The sequence below is a fragment of the Maniola jurtina genome, chromosome 11, assembly GCF_905333055.1.
Source record: "Maniola jurtina chromosome 11, ilManJurt1.1, whole genome shotgun sequence".
Taxonomy (NCBI): domain Eukaryota; kingdom Metazoa; phylum Arthropoda; class Insecta; order Lepidoptera; family Nymphalidae; genus Maniola; species Maniola jurtina.
The window spans coordinates 10361229-10378240 of record NC_060039.1 but is presented as its reverse complement, the minus strand read 5'-3'; the positions used below and the strand labels follow the sequence as shown (position 1 = coordinate 10378240).

The following is a 17012-nucleotide window of genomic DNA, read 5'->3' as shown; positions in this document are numbered from 1 at the left end:
CGAAGCGTGGCCTAGATTTTAGTCCTTGCCTTTTGCTTGCCTTTATATTATACACTAGCTGTGCCCGCGACTTCGTTCGCGTGGAATAGTGACTTTTCGGGCAGCATTCCTTAAGGCAGCGGCGCGGCTCTCAGCGCGCTTTATATAGCCACGGACGCTCAGGCGCGAGGCGTGTAGTACGTACTCTGTACGTTAAAAAAGGTTCGCCGTGATTCTTTAAATTGACATAACTTTTTTATTTATGAACCGATTGACATGAAATAAACACTAAATGTTAAGTGAAGCTTACTACAATATATTAGTGAAAACCGTATCTAAATCGAATAAGCCGTTTCTGATATTAGCGTGCACAAACACACAGACAAACAGACAAACAGACAAAAAAAATTAATTACAATTTCGGGTTCGGCATCGATATAATAACAACCCCTGCTATTTTTTTTATATATATATTTCCATTGTAGGTACAGACACCAGTTTTCTACAATTTTATTATATGTATAGATGTACAATTGTACATCCTACTCTATGCTTGCCTTTTGTCTCAGAGCCGTAAAACCCTATTGATGACAATTTAACTTTGATACTTGGTTTAAATTCGTAAAAGATATTAATATTAATTATGTTTTCTAAAACCATATCTCTTATTAGTTAGCACATAGCTCTTATTAAATTACGATTGTAAGCGATACGATATTAGGTACATCACTGGTTATGATTTGTGATTTTAACACAAAGAAGTATTTTCTTTGACAATAAAACTACCAGGGACGTCAACGTGCCCGGGAATCGAACCCCCAACCCCTTGATGAGGTCTAAAAAATATAGAGGTTTCAAAAAAAAAAAGAGGTTTGTAAAAATTTGAGATGTCTGAAAACATTACTATGCTGTAATTTAAGCATTAAAAAAAATTAAATAACTACCAAGTATCAAATTGAGTTATTCAAATTTTTTGACTGTAATTTTGGGGATGCCCTCCGAATTTTTTTTAAATTTGCCGGGCGATTTCAGTCTCATCTTTCATTAGCTAGACTCTACTGCAGCATTAAATTCATGACACTGTAATTAATTAAACAGCCAGGCTTAAAAAGGCTAGAACCCAGAGTCGTAAAACCAGTTAATAAAAAAACTGATTTTATTTTCAACAAACAATAGGCATCACAGACCACGAATCCGGAGATAGACGACGAAGTTCCATAGATCTGTTTATGATTAGTAGCGAGTACTATACATACCGATAATATCGGATTATATATATAGAAAAAATCAATATCTATCTATAATAAACTTTCTTTGTATCATGGTCTTTCTATTTCACCCTCTTATGGCAATTTAACACTATACATTACACGTCTCTTTCCCACAATATAATATAGATGTAAACGGTTGCGGCAAAACGTCACGATGACGTCATGACAGCCTAGTAATTTTAGGGATGAGCCTCGAAAATCGTAATGAATCGTAAATTAAATATAGTGTCGCACTTTATCGTAAAAATATCGGTTTTTCGGTTTTCATTTACCGATTTTCGGCAAATAACCGATTTATTCAACTTTTTTTGGTCAACAAAAATAAAACAAAATAATTTAAATAATTTATTAACGATTTCAAAATCTTATTAACTATTTTTGGTTCAATGACGTGATGGTGATAAATATTAGCACGCTTAAAAATTAAGGTGGATGCGACGGGTCTGCCCGCGAAATTCAAATTTAATTTGGTTTTTCGCAATTTGTAAACTAATACGACAACGTAGGCTTATGGCATTCTATTTGCGACAATAACAGTATCATCCCCACCTATTTATTTAAAAATCTTCACTTGAAAGGGTCCAGTTTAAGAAATTAGCTCTAGTATCCACTATAACTCACAAATTAGTCGACGATACTAGAGCTAATTTCTTAAACTGAACCCTTTCAAGTAAAGGTTTTTATGTAAACCTGTGAGGATGCTACTGCCATTGGAGCAATTAAAATGCCATAAGCCTAGGTTGTTGTATTAGTTTACAAATTGCGAAAAATCAAATTAAATTTGAATTTCGCGGGCAGACCCGTCTCATGCCCTTAAGGGCCGGCGCACACATGGCGGAGTGCGGCGGAGTTCAGCGCAGAGCATGCCCGCGAAGTTTTCTATTCGCGTGACACATTACGCGAATTTCTACCATAGAATGCGCGAGCACGCGCGGGACTGCGCAAGTATCCGCACGGATGCACAATTAAATTTAGATATTATTTCAATGAGGACAAAGTCGATAATACTTTGACTGTGAAAAATGCTCTGCGCTGCGCTCCGCCATATGTGCGCCGGCCCTTAAAGTACCTAAACTAAACCTTCGTAGGGTTCCAATGCACCACAACAAACTCAGCTGGGTATTTTTTGTTATTACCATCTCACAATCACACTTAAAACTAGTCAGAGCAATTTATTCATACTATTTTTTTATCATTATCTTTTAGAAAATAAAAACTTTAGATTTCAAGATACATCTCCAAAACGTTGTTTTGAGAGATTATTATAAACTGTATAACAATTAAATATCATAAAATGAATTGCTATAAGTGTAATAATTGTAGTTTTCTGACCAGCGTTTTATGTTTAACACAATCGAACGTCTTGGACGAATTATACAAGACGCAAATGCCAAATTATCGTAGTCTTTATAAAGATATTATTCATTTAAAGTTACTGAGGTCAAGTATCAACCGATTTAAGTAATAAAATTTACATTGTCAGGAAATACAATACAAAACCAGATAATGCAACAAGAATTTTGCATAACAACATGACTTATCTCATACTTATGACATACTTTTGTGTCTTATGACACAAAAGTATGTCATTATTATTCAGTTACTAGCTGATGCCCGCAGCTTCGCCCGCGTGGAGTGGTCCTTGCAGCATCAGGATTGGAGTTGGAATCCAAATTTTTTATGAAATAATGTTGCAAAGTTCCTCTATCGATTAAAAAAGAAATGACGCAAATCGGTTCAGAAATCTCGGAGATTTTGGTGTACATAGGTAAAAAACACAACTCTCTTCTTGAAAGTCGGTTAAAAAAGTAGCCTATGTTACACCCTGGTCAATTTTCTACTTGTATGTGAAAATCCCGTTAAAATCGGTTCAGCCGTTCCGAAGATTAGCCTTTTCAAACAGACAGACAGACAGACAAAAATTTTAAAAACGTGTGATTCAGTTATGGTATCGTTCAAATAACCATATGACCTTAATATGTGGTAGTTATTTCGAAATTACAGACAGACACTCCAATTTTATTTATTAGTATAGATAGTATAGATGTAGTCATGTTTTCAACAATAATAATTGTACTTGATTCTAAAAATACCATTCAAGTGAGAGTCGGATTCGCACAGAAGGGTTCCGCACGATCGTACAAGAAATCTCAAACCAGTGTAATAAAAATGTGCAAATTAATGACGAATGTGATTTAGTTAAACTAATTATTTGATTGGGAACACAAATCTTTAATTTTTTTGTGATGTAACCATAAGTTCACGGTTTTCAAATTTTTTCGTTCAATTGTGCTATAAGACATTGCCACCAGCCAAATGTCATGATTCCTATTTTGATTCCCCCAAAATGGCAGACACGGGGGGCAGACAGACAGACAACGAAGTGATCCTTTATAGGTTCCTGTTTTCCTTTTGAGGTATGAAACCCTCGACAAATGTAAATCTTTTCCATTAAACTACATTAACCAAAATATATTCTAGTAAAATGTATGAAACAAAAAATTTACAAATTCACAAAAAAATTAAGTTTACTAAATCAGATATAGATGGCGCTGTTGCCATTAACTTGCATTGTGGCAACTGTGCCACAATGCACACTGGTTAAAATATCTTGTATAATGATATGGAAACCTTCGTGGGTGAGTCCGACTCGCACTTGACCGGATTTTTTATACCTAAAGCCTGACTAACTAAATTCGTCATCATTCCAAAACGCTAAATGGTTGCAATTTTCCGGACAATGCGTTCTTAAAACCACTTTTAGAATGACCACAACCGTTTAAGCTATCGAATAAATTATTTATAAATAAAATTATCTCTGTAATGAAAATGCCATCATCGATGTTTACAGGTATCGTACAATAATCGTCAATTGTTAAAATGTCCATGTATGTCTTCATCCGCATTGACACAGTGAGGGCCACCTCTCTGCTAAAGACTCTTACAGCAAGCTTGACCTGAAAGGTAAAATGAATTATCAATGAATTACACAAATTCGAGCAAATTGTTAGTTATAAAATTATGAGACATAAATCACAACATTTCATGATAATCTTTGACTTTGATTAGATATGTGATGTAACCACAAATTCATGATTTCGGATTTTTCCCTTTATTAATTATTGTGCTATTAGGACATTGCTAGCTACCAAATGTCATGGATTATATACGGGAAGTATCTCAAGAGCTTTGATTCCCTTGTCTTGATAGAGACACAGATAGACAGACAGAAAACGAAGTATAAGGATTCCTTTTTTCTTTGAAGATATGGAACTCTAAAAATAGAGGACCTAAATGAATTAAAATAAATGCATCCTTTACTTTATTCTTATATCAAGGACATAATTCAAGAAATTTTTGGGCTGGGTCTTAAAAATAGTGCCACTGGTGCCGCTATTTTATGCACCAATTGGTCAAACCAATAATTAGTGGGACAAATTGAACTTTAAAATGTTATACAATCTACTTTGTCCTACTTGGAGGGGCAATGTGTAATAAGCCAAAATAAAAATCGGTCAAGTGTGAGTTGGACTCGCACACAAAAGGTTCCATACCATCGCACAAGATATAACACTATTTAGCACGCTGAAAAACAGACATACAGACAAACGGACGGACAGGTGGACGGACAGCGGAGGCTTAGTAATAGAGTCTCATTGGCACCCTTCACGTACGGAACCCTAAAAATTGATACGAGTCGTTGCAATGCTAAATACTTTTGGGTGCTCCACCTGTTTCTTCATAAAATGTTTGTAAAACTTCAGTTTGGTATGGTAAGATGTCTTTACTTGCCTTCATATTATCGACAGAATTTGGTTTCAAATGTCTATCTGTTAGTCGAGTATTCCTTACAGTGCCACCAATCCCACCTACCGCATATATTTTTTCAATGATCTGACACGCAAATAGCACGGCGATTAGCGATGATTAGGTCCTTTTTCTGAAATTGTTTAAATGACATTTTAGTAGATGTGGAACATCACACATATTATGATATACTTTTTTGCCATTCATAATATAATAATAAACATTCAACCCATCATTGTCACTGCGAAGGAGACTGGTAAACTTTTTTTTAGAAAAAGTGCTATTACGAGGGCGGCACTGAAAATTTCGGGAATCAAGGAAATGACACAACATTACTATTTAAAACATGTATTTATTGCTTTTCGAAGTATTCTCCGCGAAATTTGACACATTTTTCCATATCATGGAACCAATCATTGAAGCAACCATTCCATTCGGAAGTTGGGGTCTACAAAATGGCCGTTTTGTAGGCGTCCACAGCTTCTTCAGGTGATGAAAATCTCTGACCACGCAATGTATTCTTTATTTTAGGGAAAGTACAGAAATCATTAGGGCTTAGGTCGGGGCTGTATGGCGGATGGTCTAATAATTCTATGTTTTCTTGCTCTAAAAACTCTTTTGTTCTGTGCGCGGTGTGAGAACTCGCATTGTCGTGATGGAGGATGATGCGGCGGTTGCAGTTCTCTTTACGGAGTTCAGAAACGACCTGTGGCAAACAAATGCTAGCATACCATTCTGCATTAACCGTTCTTTGTCCCTCAAGAGGAATAGTCGCAACATGGCCGGTTTTGGAGACAAACGTGGCCACCATTTTTTTTGCAACACTTCGTGAACGAACGATTTTTGTTGGCTTTAACTCATTTTCGAACACCCAAACTCGTGACTGGTTTTTTGTTTCGGGTTGGTACGCGTATATCCAGGATTCGTCACCTAATACGATGTTGTACACAGCATCCTGCGTGGAATCTTTCGAGAGTTCTGACGCACCAAGTAACGCGAGCCGCTTTTTGCTCTTCACAGAGCAAATGCGGTATCCATCGGGAAAACAACTTTTTTACACCTAACTGTTCATGCAAGATTATTTGTATTTGACTCATGCCAATGTCTAAAGTTGCCTGAATCTCGCGGTATGTCACATGTCGATCTTCCTCAATCAGCTTACGCACAGCATCAACGTTTTCTTGGGTGACTGCAGATTTTTGGACGACCTTAACGGAGATCATCACTGAGCTTGACACGTCCACGTTGACATTCAGCAAACCAGCGATAAATTGTGGTTTTAGATGGGGCTTCATCACCAAATGCAGAAATCATCCGGTCAACACACTGTTTTTGTGTTAAACCACTTCGAAAGTCGTAATAAATCATCGCTCTAGAATTTTCTCGAGTCAATTCCATTTTCTCAACGACTAAACAAGTTTGAAAAGACCTTGTGACAAGACCGAGAATCTTTTTTTAAATAAATAAATGGTATTCGATTTTTAAAACCAAGGAGTTTTCAATTAAAAAGATTTTAATATGACAGGGACGGTGGAAATATTCCATTCCCGATACTTTTAGTGGAGCCTATGTATGCCATAAATGATCTTCTTAACGACTTAAATATAATATAAATAAAAATATGGGTCTCCCTGCTAGGGCCCGCTGCATAGACCAAATTGCAACACCCAAAACTGGGTATCTATAATACTACCATGTACAATCATAGTATTTTGTTCCAAACTAGAGGATGCCCGCGACTTCGTCCGCGTGGATTTAGGTTTTTAAAGATCCCGTGGGAACTGGTTGATTTTCCGGGATAAAAAGTTGCCTATGTCAATTACAGGGACGCAAGCTACCTTAGTACCAAATTTCATACAAATCGTACAGCGGATAGGTTTTTAAGAATCCCGTGGGAACTCTTTGATTTTCCGGGATAAAAAGTAGCCTGTGTCCGTCCCCGGGATATAAGCTAACCCTATACCAAATTTCGTCAGAATCGGTTAAACTGTTGGGCCGTGAAAAAGTAGCAGACAGACAGACAGACAGACAGACAGACAGACAGACAGATAGACAGACAGACAGACACACTTTCGCAATTATAATATTAGTATGGATGTTAGATTTAAGGAAAGTATTTATGGAATTGCTATAAAAAAACAAATAAACAAGTGTAAATTAAAAATTTATAACACCCCCGACGACGACGAAAGTATCAGAGTTTTCCAAAACATCATTTTCAAATAAATAATTATGTATCAAGGCAACGTCCATCTTGACAGCTTGACATTTGTCAATTGACATAATATTATGAACCTAACGGTTATGTAACCTTCTTTTCTACAAGAAAACTAGAAAAGAGCTGATAACTCTTAAACGGCTGAACCAATTTTTTTAGATTATAGCTAAGAACACTCTCGATCAAGCCACCTTTCAAACAAAAAAAAACTAAATTAAAATCGGTTCATTCGTTTAGGCGCTACGATGCCACAGACAGATACACAGATACACAGATACACACGTCAAACTTATAACACCCCTCTTTTTGGGTCGGGGGTTAATAAAAAAGATCTTCATGTGCATCTGACATCTGAAACTGCTGAACCGATTTTTTAAATTCTTAGACCAGTAGAAAGCTGAGCAATTCATGAGTGACATAGGCTGTATTTTATTTTCAAAAAGTTAGAGATCTTTACTAAAATTGTAATTAGCTACCTGTGCATGTCACTTTTTCATAGCTTAACAATAAAACCAATTTAGATGTTTACCAGAAAGATAGCTTGCATCCTGAAGATGGATACCATACTATATACATATACTGGAAAATTAAATAAAGTCTAAATAAAGCCATTATTGTTTTTCTACAGACAAAATGACGGGTGTAAGCTTGTATAGTGAATGTAAAATAAGTAGTACAGATTCTTAATATGAGGTGTATGAATATAGTCTGCACATTGTATAAAAACAGAAATCAGCCAAGTTTGTGTATTTAATCCTTAGTCTATGACATTCAATTCCATCAGCCTGTATGCGTTCACTGCTGGGCATAGGCCTTTCCAAGAGTGGGCCACCAAACACGGTTCTCCACCTTCCGTGTGGACTATACAAATTTCAAACCCCTTATGGGTTGAATTTTCAAAAATCCCTTCTTAGCTACGTCTACCGTAATGACTATTTGCATACCAAAATTCAGCCCCATCCGTCAAGTAGTTTGAGCTGTGCATTGGTAAGTCAGTCAGTCAGTGATTTTTATATGTATAGATATATGGTATGATATTTAATAAACCACTGTTTTACTTGCCTCAATTTGTTCAGGAATGCCTGGTATAGTTCCAACATGTTTCTTTTTCAGTTTTGTAGCTTCTCACACAGCACCTCAGGTGCAGGATTTCACTGTGTTCCCAGTGTAAACACCAATTCAGATGACCAACTCCTTATTCTGGAAAGTTAAGGCAGAAACATAAAGTAAATGGTAAATTATATTATCATTCATTAATAGAGTAAATTTTCTTTTTTAGCTCAACAAAAGAACCAGATTTGGAGAAATCCCACAGGGAAACAGCTTGCATCTGGAGACACAGATAGGCATTTTAAGAGCCATGCTTTTTATCCTAGAAAATTAAAGAGTATCCATCTCATAGATAGGAATTTTGAAAAACCGAAACAAAGTCATGAGTATCAAAGTGTTTATTTTATAGGAAGCTTTGAAGTGTATTAAAGAGTTCACACTTCACAATGAACAACATAATGAACATTTTTAGCCACTCATCAGTGAGAATATCCCTGTTTATTTGGTATAATGGATATATTTGGATTTGGCATGTTTAATGAAGAAATTCATCTGAAATTAATCCATACCAATATTATGAACGTGAAAGTGTAACTGTAACTTTTCACAGCCTATCCATTTAACCAATTTTGACGAAATTTTGTGGTGATAGCTTGCATCTCGGAGATGGATGCAGGCTATTTCTTGTTCCATGAAATGAAAGAGTTCTTAAAAATCTAATTCCACGTGGATGAAGTCACAGGCATCATCTATTTGGCACTGAAATAGCTTGCATCCTGGAGGAGACATAGGATACTAATTTTCATCCCAGAAAATGAAAGAGTTCCCATGGGATTTAAAAAATCTAAGTCACGCGAACAAAGTCGCGGGCATCATCTAGTAATACTTACTCTGTGATGACAAAACTATGCTTTCCACCTCCTTAATTGCAGTCTTATTTAGTTATCATACTGCATGCATGTATGAGAGTCCCTTTAGCCTTTTCCATCCAGTCGTTCTCGTCCAGCCACTCTCCTGAGGTAGTTTTTCCAGCAGCTTGCACTTGGAGGTTGTTTTACATGCCCTTATCGCCTTCACAGTAAGAACACCCCCAGAAGTCCCCAGAACCCCCAGAAGATGTTTGGTGCATCTTCGGCATTCGCTAGATGTGGGCCACCTTTCCTTTGATCTTCGTGAAAACGCAAAATGCAAGTCCAAACCAAGGAATACATTTCTCAATCGCGGTTATGGTTATTAGCGCTCACTGATTCTTTATACGAGTGTATACAAAACAAGTATACTCAATTTAAGAAAAAAAGACGATGAATTTCTAAGAAAAACATATGAAACAGTGATTTAAATTGGCTAAAAAGTTTTCGTATTTTATTGATTTCTACGTTACGCCATTTTTATTGATTTTAGTTTTATCAACAGTGTTGTCGACATTTGATTTTATTTCCCCCAAATTCAGATTTTTAATCGTACCTATTGAAATGAGAAATCCAATGAACGACATTGAACATTTTTATATTTTGTATGTTACTGCTACTCTGTTTTATATTACTTTATTCAAAAAATGGTTATCATGTTATATCACTGTAATTTCAAACCTAAATATATTATTTTACTTAAATTTGCTCTATGATTCTTAAAAACCTTTAATTTTGGCAACATGAAATTTAAAGTTAAATCCAATAAAATATTATACTTTTTTCTATAAAAATCTAAGCTCGTTTTTCTTCCACCTTTAGGGTAAAACCCTTAGCTGGTCACACTCTTCGTGCGACCATTCCATATAACTATAATACATATAGTAATAAAAAATTTCAAACGTGTGCGTAAAATATAGCTGTGGTAGTGAAGCGAGAAGCTTAATGTCTACCCATACTAATTATGTGAGATAGAAGACATGTACTTGCAATGTACCTAAGCATATTTGAAATACCGTAGGATAGCCGGCCCTGATAGGCATATAGGTCTGTGAATCTTGAATGAAGTAAGTCTATTATCTATGCTGAGGTAAATTAAAATTACGAAAACTAAAGGTTTTAACTTTTATCTTAATTCCTAATAAAAATCTGTGAGTTCCATCCGTGATTTATCAATACGGTGTTCTTTGGCTTTTTTTTAATTGTTCAAACTCGTAATTTCGTTAACCTAAATCCCGAGTTATCGCGATCCTACAATGGCAGATATTTTGGATATATTGGATATTGATCAACCAGGAGCATCTGAAATTACAAGAGAGAGTATTATTCACGGCGACAAGGCTAAGAAGAAGTATGTTACAACCAAAGCAGTGCGGCGTCCTGAGGGCATGCACCGCGAAGTATTCGCTCTCCTTTATAATGATAACAAGGAATTACCACCACTATTGCCTACTGACACAGGTTGATATACTACTCATATTCTACCCTAAAATTTTATGTTTGCTGGCTAACACTATTCACAAATCACAATACTATTTTCTAGCAGGTTAAAAAATGATTTTTTATTTGAGTTTAGGTAAAGCATACAAACAAACAAAAGCAAGGCTTGGTATGAGAAAAGTCAGAAAGTGGGTATGGGCACCATTTACTAATCCAGCTCGCAAAGATAATGCTGTGTTTCACCACTGGAAGAGGGCAGCGGATGAGGCCAAAGAATATCCATTTGCACAATTCAATAAGGTAATACCTATCATTATTCTAAAATTTATTTAATTTAGCTGAATCAAGTATAGATATAAGTCTCTATACTTGATTAGTTAAATTAATTACAGTTAAATATTTTAGATTAATCTTAAAATACTTTTGTCTTACTGCAGCAAGTATCAATACCATCATACTCTGAGTCAGAATATAACCAATATTTAAAATCTGAAGACTGGAGTCAAGCAGAAACTGACCATTTGATTGATCTGTGCCAAAGGTTTGACCTCCGCTTTATTGTGATACATGATCGCTGGGACCGTGCCGCTTTTAGAGACAGAAGTGTAGAGGACCTGAAGGAAAGATACTATAATATTTGTGCTATTTTGAGCAAGGTAAATTATTGTATTTTTTATACAAGGAACCAAAAGCTTATTTTAGTTCCTTGTATATCATGGACTTCCACAAAATAACGCCTGCTTCTATACTGTATTTTTTATACCCAACTAACTTCTTGAAGTTAGTTGAAGTTGTAATTTTGTAATATAGCTCTTCTAGATTATTTGTATTACTACAAATTGAAATAGAATACAAATGTGGAATAGAATAGAATTAAGTATCTTTGTTTATTTGCCCCTTCAATGTAGCTACATAAAATTCATCCAATTTGGAACTTATAGGAATGTTTCTATCATTGTATCATACAATATGTGGAGTCATACAAAGAGACATGCTGCTGGACATTAGTTTTTTTTTTCATAATTTTCAATTTTTTTTATTTATTACTAGCCGATGCCCGCGACTTCGTCCGCGTGGAATTAGGTTTTCAAAAATCCCGTGGGAATTCTTTGATTTTCCGGGATAAAAAGTAGCCTATGTGCTAATCCAGGATAGTATCTATCTCCATTCCAAATTTCAGCCAAATCCGTCCAGTAGTTTTTGCGTGAAGGAGTAACAAACATACACACACACACACATACAAACTTTCGCCTTTATAATATTAAGTGTGATTTTATTTCTTATTGTATCACTTCATACATACATACATAAATAAAACAAAAATCTTTAATTATTATTATCCAAGTGAAGATAACTCACTATTATAAAACATTGCCTTTAAACTGATGTACATACATATTTTTAGGTCAAAACAAATCCTTGGTCCAACACAGTAACCATGGTAAATGGAGAAAAGCGAATATATCATTATGATGCTGAACACGAGAGAAAAAGGAAAGAGCAATTGAAAAGACTCTTTGATCGAACACAGGAACAGGTTACAACTGTTATAAATATTTATATTCTTTTTTATTACAAGATATTTAAAATAACCAAAAATCTGAGTGAAATATTGCAATCAAAACAAGAAGAAATTACCTGTAAATTTCACTACAGTTATACTACAGTCATTACTCTTTTAGATTGACGAAGAACAAATGTTATTAGCTGAATTGAAAAAAATAGAAGCACGTAAACGAGAAAGAGAAAGAAAGACCCAGGATTTGCAAAAGTTAATATCCAGAGCTGACAGTGGCAATGTTGTCTCAAACAGCCAAGCCAATGTTGTTAATGATGGACCAAATACCCCCACCAGTGCTGTCTCCAATATTGCAAGAAGACATGATAGAAAATTACACAAGAAAAAACTGACATCACAACAGAGACCAATTCGCACTGTAGAAGCTGTGGTGAGTAATTTTTAATGAAAATAAACTGTCAGAAATTCTGTAATATCCTACATAATTTTGTCTATGTAAATTTCTTTCTTACAGACAGTTGAGTGGTCCGGTATTAAGTTTCCTGAAGCCCGTGGGACAGGGGTATGGTTGCGATCGCAACGCATGAAGTTGCCCCCTGGAGTTGGGCAACGTAAATCTAAAGCTCTTGAGCAAGAACTTCGGCTTATGAATATTGGTATGATAATCAGCTAATTATTTTAAGTTTGTGATATATTTAAAATCTGTGTAAAAATTGTGATATACTTAAAATATCTAATTTATGTTTCAATTATAGATATTGCACCGACTCCCACAGAAGCAATTTGCAAACATTTCAATGAACTGCGCTCTGATCTGGCACTTTCATTGGATCTTAAGAATGCACTCGCTTCTTGTGAGTTTGAATTGCAAGCCTTACGACATCAGTATGAAGCTCTCAACCCTGGAAAGGTAATGCTTTCAGATGTTTATTATTTCTGAATTAATACTTGCAGAAATTTTTCTAACCTGATATTTGATTAACATGGATCTTATTCTTAGATCGTTATTGGTATCTACTATATTGTTACAGACTTTGAGCATTCCAGCATCAATATGCAACTCAAACACTGATGGCGAAGCCAAACCTATTGGAGAAATAATTGATGTTGTTGGCTCCCCAAGTGCTCTGAATACAACTATATTATAGTTTTACATTTTTTTTTAATAATATATTGTAAAATGTTATTTAAACCTTAGGAGTTAAGTGGATAACTGTATTGAATCACTTAAAATAATTAAAGCTTTTAGAATATCTTATTTTGATTCTTTACTTCCCGTTTGTGAATGTGGATTTAGACCAAATGTAACAGCACCATCTGTTTATCCAAAGAGTGTGACAAAGTGGGCACAGGTATAGAGTGAGCATTCGCTTGTTTGGTCTAAATCCACTTAGGCATGTATAGAAATAAAGACTACACCACAACAGCTAGGTTCAACAAAACAAAACAATAAAAAATTACTATTTATTTCCCAAAACAATGCATCTAAACAGCTCCCTTTGGTGCTCCATAAGCATCTGGCATTCTTTCTATTGTATACTTGTGCTGTGCCACATACATTATTGGCACGCCTGGTATCTTTCTTAGCCTTCTTTTTAAGTCTTTATCATTTGTAGCCACAATGTAACACTTGTGTTGAGTTACTCTTTGTACTATGCAATCATCTGCATAAGTTCCCTTGTGCATACACGCAATTCTTTCAAATCGAGGGTCTTTTATTATCCTTAACGCTACTCGATACTTTCTTCCAAGCTTTTCTAGCTCACCCAAAACACAGTCTGTGACATATGGAATACATTTAGCATACAAACAATCCATCATGTTCTGTACTATGTCTAATTTATTTTTTATAGAGAAATTTATAAAATTTGTATCAATGAGAATGTGATACGGTGGACCTAGTTGAGTATTATATTGAAAAAATAGAGCTGAACTGACTTGCGGAACTTCACGAATCTTAACTTCTTGTGAGTCTGTCTTTTTCTTTTTTGGTTCTACTCTATCTTTGGCTTTTATTCTGTTATCTCTTGGATTAATAACTTTTTTCATTTGAGCAAATCTTTTCTCTACAATTTTCCTGGTTTTTCGTTGTTTTCCCTGTAAAAAAGATATTTAAGAATAAGTTTTTAGAAAAAAACATTTTTAGAGGTGAGAGACCAAAATACTTATGCACGGACCATTTTTATTCAATTTTATATCTGCAATATACTCTTTAAATAATGCAAGAATGATATATTAAAGTTTATAAAATTAAAACAATTAGGGTAAGGTAAAAATTTTAAGGTTATGTTATGACCACAGACCAGGTGCACAAATCGCTGTTGTACTTAGATAATACACTAATACCTGCTGTAGTGATTATACACACTCTTTGCAGGACTACGTCTGTGTCGGCGAGCGCCGGCACAGACGGGGTCCATACTTGTATGTATAGTTTAACTAACTTGTTACAAATAACTACAAACTTAACATTGGCTAATCTTTATAAAGCCAGACGAGAGAGCAAAAAAAAAAGCACTCTTTGCACAAAGAACTGTATTGTCATGTCAATATCCAGGGCCGTAAAATAAATTTAAAAAAAAAATTGTCATATAAAATTTCGATGTTCGGAAAAATTCAAAGAGAATGTAACACTAGGACTTTGTCTGTGGTGGCGTTTGTTGGCGCGCGTGTTGTGACTTTTTGGAGTGTTTTTTGTTAGAAGTGGCCGGTTTTTGTGTCCCGCTGGTGTTTATTGGTGGTGGAACTGACCGAGGAACTGACTGAGAAGCGCTCTAAAGGGGCGCCGCGTGTATGACTGTATGTCGGCGGGCGCCAGCACAGACGAAGTCCATACTTATACATATAGTTTTCCTAACTTGTAAATAACTACACACTTGACATTGGCTAATCAGTGTAAAGCCAGACCAGAGAAGAAAAAAAAAATGTAACACTAACACTTCGTGATTTAATTTACCTTGTCAATCATTTTAAGTAAGAGCTAGTGCCATAATAGAGCCTAGAAATATGCAACGTGAAGAGAAACAATTAGAAGCAACTTTACATGCGATACTAAACAGAGTGAATGATCTTAAAAGCGCTATACAGGCCTTAATTACAAAGCTAGAAACTGAATATGAAACTATTAACTGGCCTACGTTTTTGGATAACTATGCCATTTTATCGGGTCATGTAAGTTTAAATCACAAGTATTTTTAATTTAAAAAAAATTATAAAAGGGAATATCTCTGCATTTTACTTTCATATTATAATGACTTTTCTAACTTCATAAAGTCCATTTCATCATAATTAGGTACCTTTTTTCTTGTTCTTATTCAATAATTTTTGTGATTAGTTAACAGGTTTAAGTAAAATACTACAAGCCGAATTAGCACCATCACTGAAATCAGTGGTGGTGTTGCCCTTGCAGCTGGGATGTGAGCGAGATGAGGAACTAGCACGGCTGACGGAGGGCCGTGTTCCAGCCTGCACTCATGACTTGGTTCCAGATTTGTTGCGCACTAAGCCTGAGCCCCAGGCAGAACAGAGACTACAACAGCTTAATCATAAAGCCAGTACCCTTAATTTTGATACTGCACAGGTGAAACCTTGTATAATTTTAATTTTGTCCTTAATTGTCCTTGTAATTACGTTTTCATTGTTGGATCTAAAAAAATGATATCTGCACAGGCCCTAAACATTACCTTTTTGTTGTTGGATCTAAAAAAAATGATTACCTTGCTTAATGATATGCTATTTTTCATTCATATTTAAACTAAACCATCATCAGGTTTTAACTTAAAACATTAACTTGTTGACAGAAACAAGTGGCTCAATTTACCAAAGTTGTGAGCCATGTTTGGGAAATAATATCAAAAGGTCGAGAGGATTGGGAGGGAGAATCAATGAGATCGGCAGGTAAATCCTAATACATATTAATATTATAAATAAATTAAATAAATAAATTAATTTAATAAATTAATTTTTAATAATTCTTTCACTATTAAAAAGCTTCTATATCAAATAGTAACAGATTATATATTATATAGATACATCCAATTTCACAGAAGCAAAGCCAGGTGAATCAGCTAGTTGGTAATCATTTAGAAAAAATCTTAGTATTTTTTGTGACTAGAATGATGCAGCAGACTGATCATACATTATACTGTGCGATGCTAAGAAACAATATAAAAGTTGCTTTTCTTTACAGGTATGCAACCTACTCATAGTATTGCTGACACCCATGCATTAGTCACAGCAGTTGGAACTGGAAAAGGACTTAGACCTGGGATGCCTCCTAGTTTACCACCAGGAGTCGGAGGGCCTGGCATGGGTCCCACTCGTGGACCAACACCACAGATGGGCCCTGCTGCACCGACCATGCCCAAGGCCCCATCTGCTATCAAGACAAATATCAAAGCAGCTAATCAGATACATCCTTACAGGCAATAGAATATAAATACTATGCATTTCAATTCAGAAGACCATTGGCAACTATAACTATCGTACCTCTCAAACCTGTTTGATTTAAATAGTATTTTTATTTTTATAAAACAAAACAAATAAGTTTGTAATTTAAAAAAAAAAAACTTAGTATGAAGTTTAAAATTAAGTGCTCTTTATTTGAAACGCATAGTATAATATGAATGGAGAGAGGCCTAAAACCACTACGTGATGAGATTTATTTAATTAAAACACATGAATTGTCTTAGTAATTTATTAATAAATTAGTCTTCTAAGCTCCTTTTCTTTCTTTTCTTGTTCTAACATCACAAGATCAAAATTGCATCTCATTTGTTTTAAAATAAACAAATAATTATTAATTCTTTGACATAACTTGA

At 35.1% G+C, this 17012-nt stretch overlaps 3 protein-coding genes and 1 long non-coding RNA gene across 4 annotated transcripts; 2 read left to right on the top strand and 2 right to left on the bottom strand.

Moving 5' to 3' along the window:
- The first annotated feature begins 2514 nt into the window (after nucleotides 1-2514).
- LOC123869576 (mediator of RNA polymerase II transcription subunit 8) lies at nucleotides 2515-16916 on the top strand. The gene is made up of 5 exons (XM_045912565.1): nucleotides 2515-2521; nucleotides 15171-15363; nucleotides 15527-15772; nucleotides 15993-16089; nucleotides 16382-16916. Exons 2-5 carry the CDS (start codon nucleotides 15199-15201, stop codon nucleotides 16621-16623), a joined length of 750 nt encoding a protein of 249 aa, XP_045768521.1. The 5' UTR covers nucleotides 2515-2521; nucleotides 15171-15198; the 3' UTR covers nucleotides 16624-16916.
- Nucleotides 8338-10048, bottom strand: LOC123869595. Its single transcript, XR_006796921.1, has 2 exons — nucleotides 9216-10048; nucleotides 8338-8475 (listed from the first exon to the last, which is right to left on the bottom strand). It is a non-coding gene; the product is annotated as an uncharacterized LOC123869595 (long non-coding RNA).
- LOC123869545 (DNA methyltransferase 1-associated protein 1) lies at nucleotides 10297-13434 on the top strand. Its single transcript, XM_045912525.1, has 8 exons — nucleotides 10297-10694; nucleotides 10810-10973; nucleotides 11111-11329; nucleotides 12079-12210; nucleotides 12356-12622; nucleotides 12707-12848; nucleotides 12948-13102; nucleotides 13224-13434. Exons 1-8 carry the CDS (start codon nucleotides 10490-10492, stop codon nucleotides 13338-13340), a joined length of 1401 nt encoding a protein of 466 aa, XP_045768481.1. The 5' UTR covers nucleotides 10297-10489; the 3' UTR covers nucleotides 13341-13434.
- On the bottom strand, nucleotides 13643-14525 carry LOC123869582 (rRNA-processing protein FCF1 homolog). Its single transcript, XM_045912571.1, has 2 exons — nucleotides 14370-14525; nucleotides 13643-14289 (listed from the first exon to the last, which is right to left on the bottom strand). Exons 1-2 carry the CDS (start codon nucleotides 14370-14372, stop codon nucleotides 13678-13680), a joined length of 615 nt encoding a protein of 204 aa, XP_045768527.1. The 5' UTR covers nucleotides 14373-14525; the 3' UTR covers nucleotides 13643-13677.
- Nucleotides 16917-17012: the final 96 nt, after the last annotated feature.

Excerpts from the sequence above, each read along its gene's own strand:
- LOC123869545 (XM_045912525.1), top strand. The coding sequence starts at position 10,490 with ATGGCAGATATTTTGGATATATTGGATATTGATCAACCAGGAGCATCT. Across the intron at positions 10,695-10,809 it reads ACTATTGCCTACTGACACAG|GTAAAGCATACAAACAAACA; the intron begins GTTGATATACTA and ends ATTTGAGTTTAG. Across the intron at positions 13,103-13,223 it reads AAGCTCTCAACCCTGGAAAG|ACTTTGAGCATTCCAGCATC; the intron begins GTAATGCTTTCA and ends ATATTGTTACAG.
- LOC123869576 (XM_045912565.1), top strand. The coding sequence starts at position 15,199 with ATGCAACGTGAAGAGAAACAATTAGAAGCAACTTTACATGCGATACTA. Across the intron at positions 15,364-15,526 it reads ATGCCATTTTATCGGGTCAT|TTAACAGGTTTAAGTAAAAT; the intron begins GTAAGTTTAAAT and ends TTTTGTGATTAG. Across the intron at positions 15,773-15,992 it reads TTAATTTTGATACTGCACAG|AAACAAGTGGCTCAATTTAC; the intron begins GTGAAACCTTGT and ends ACTTGTTGACAG.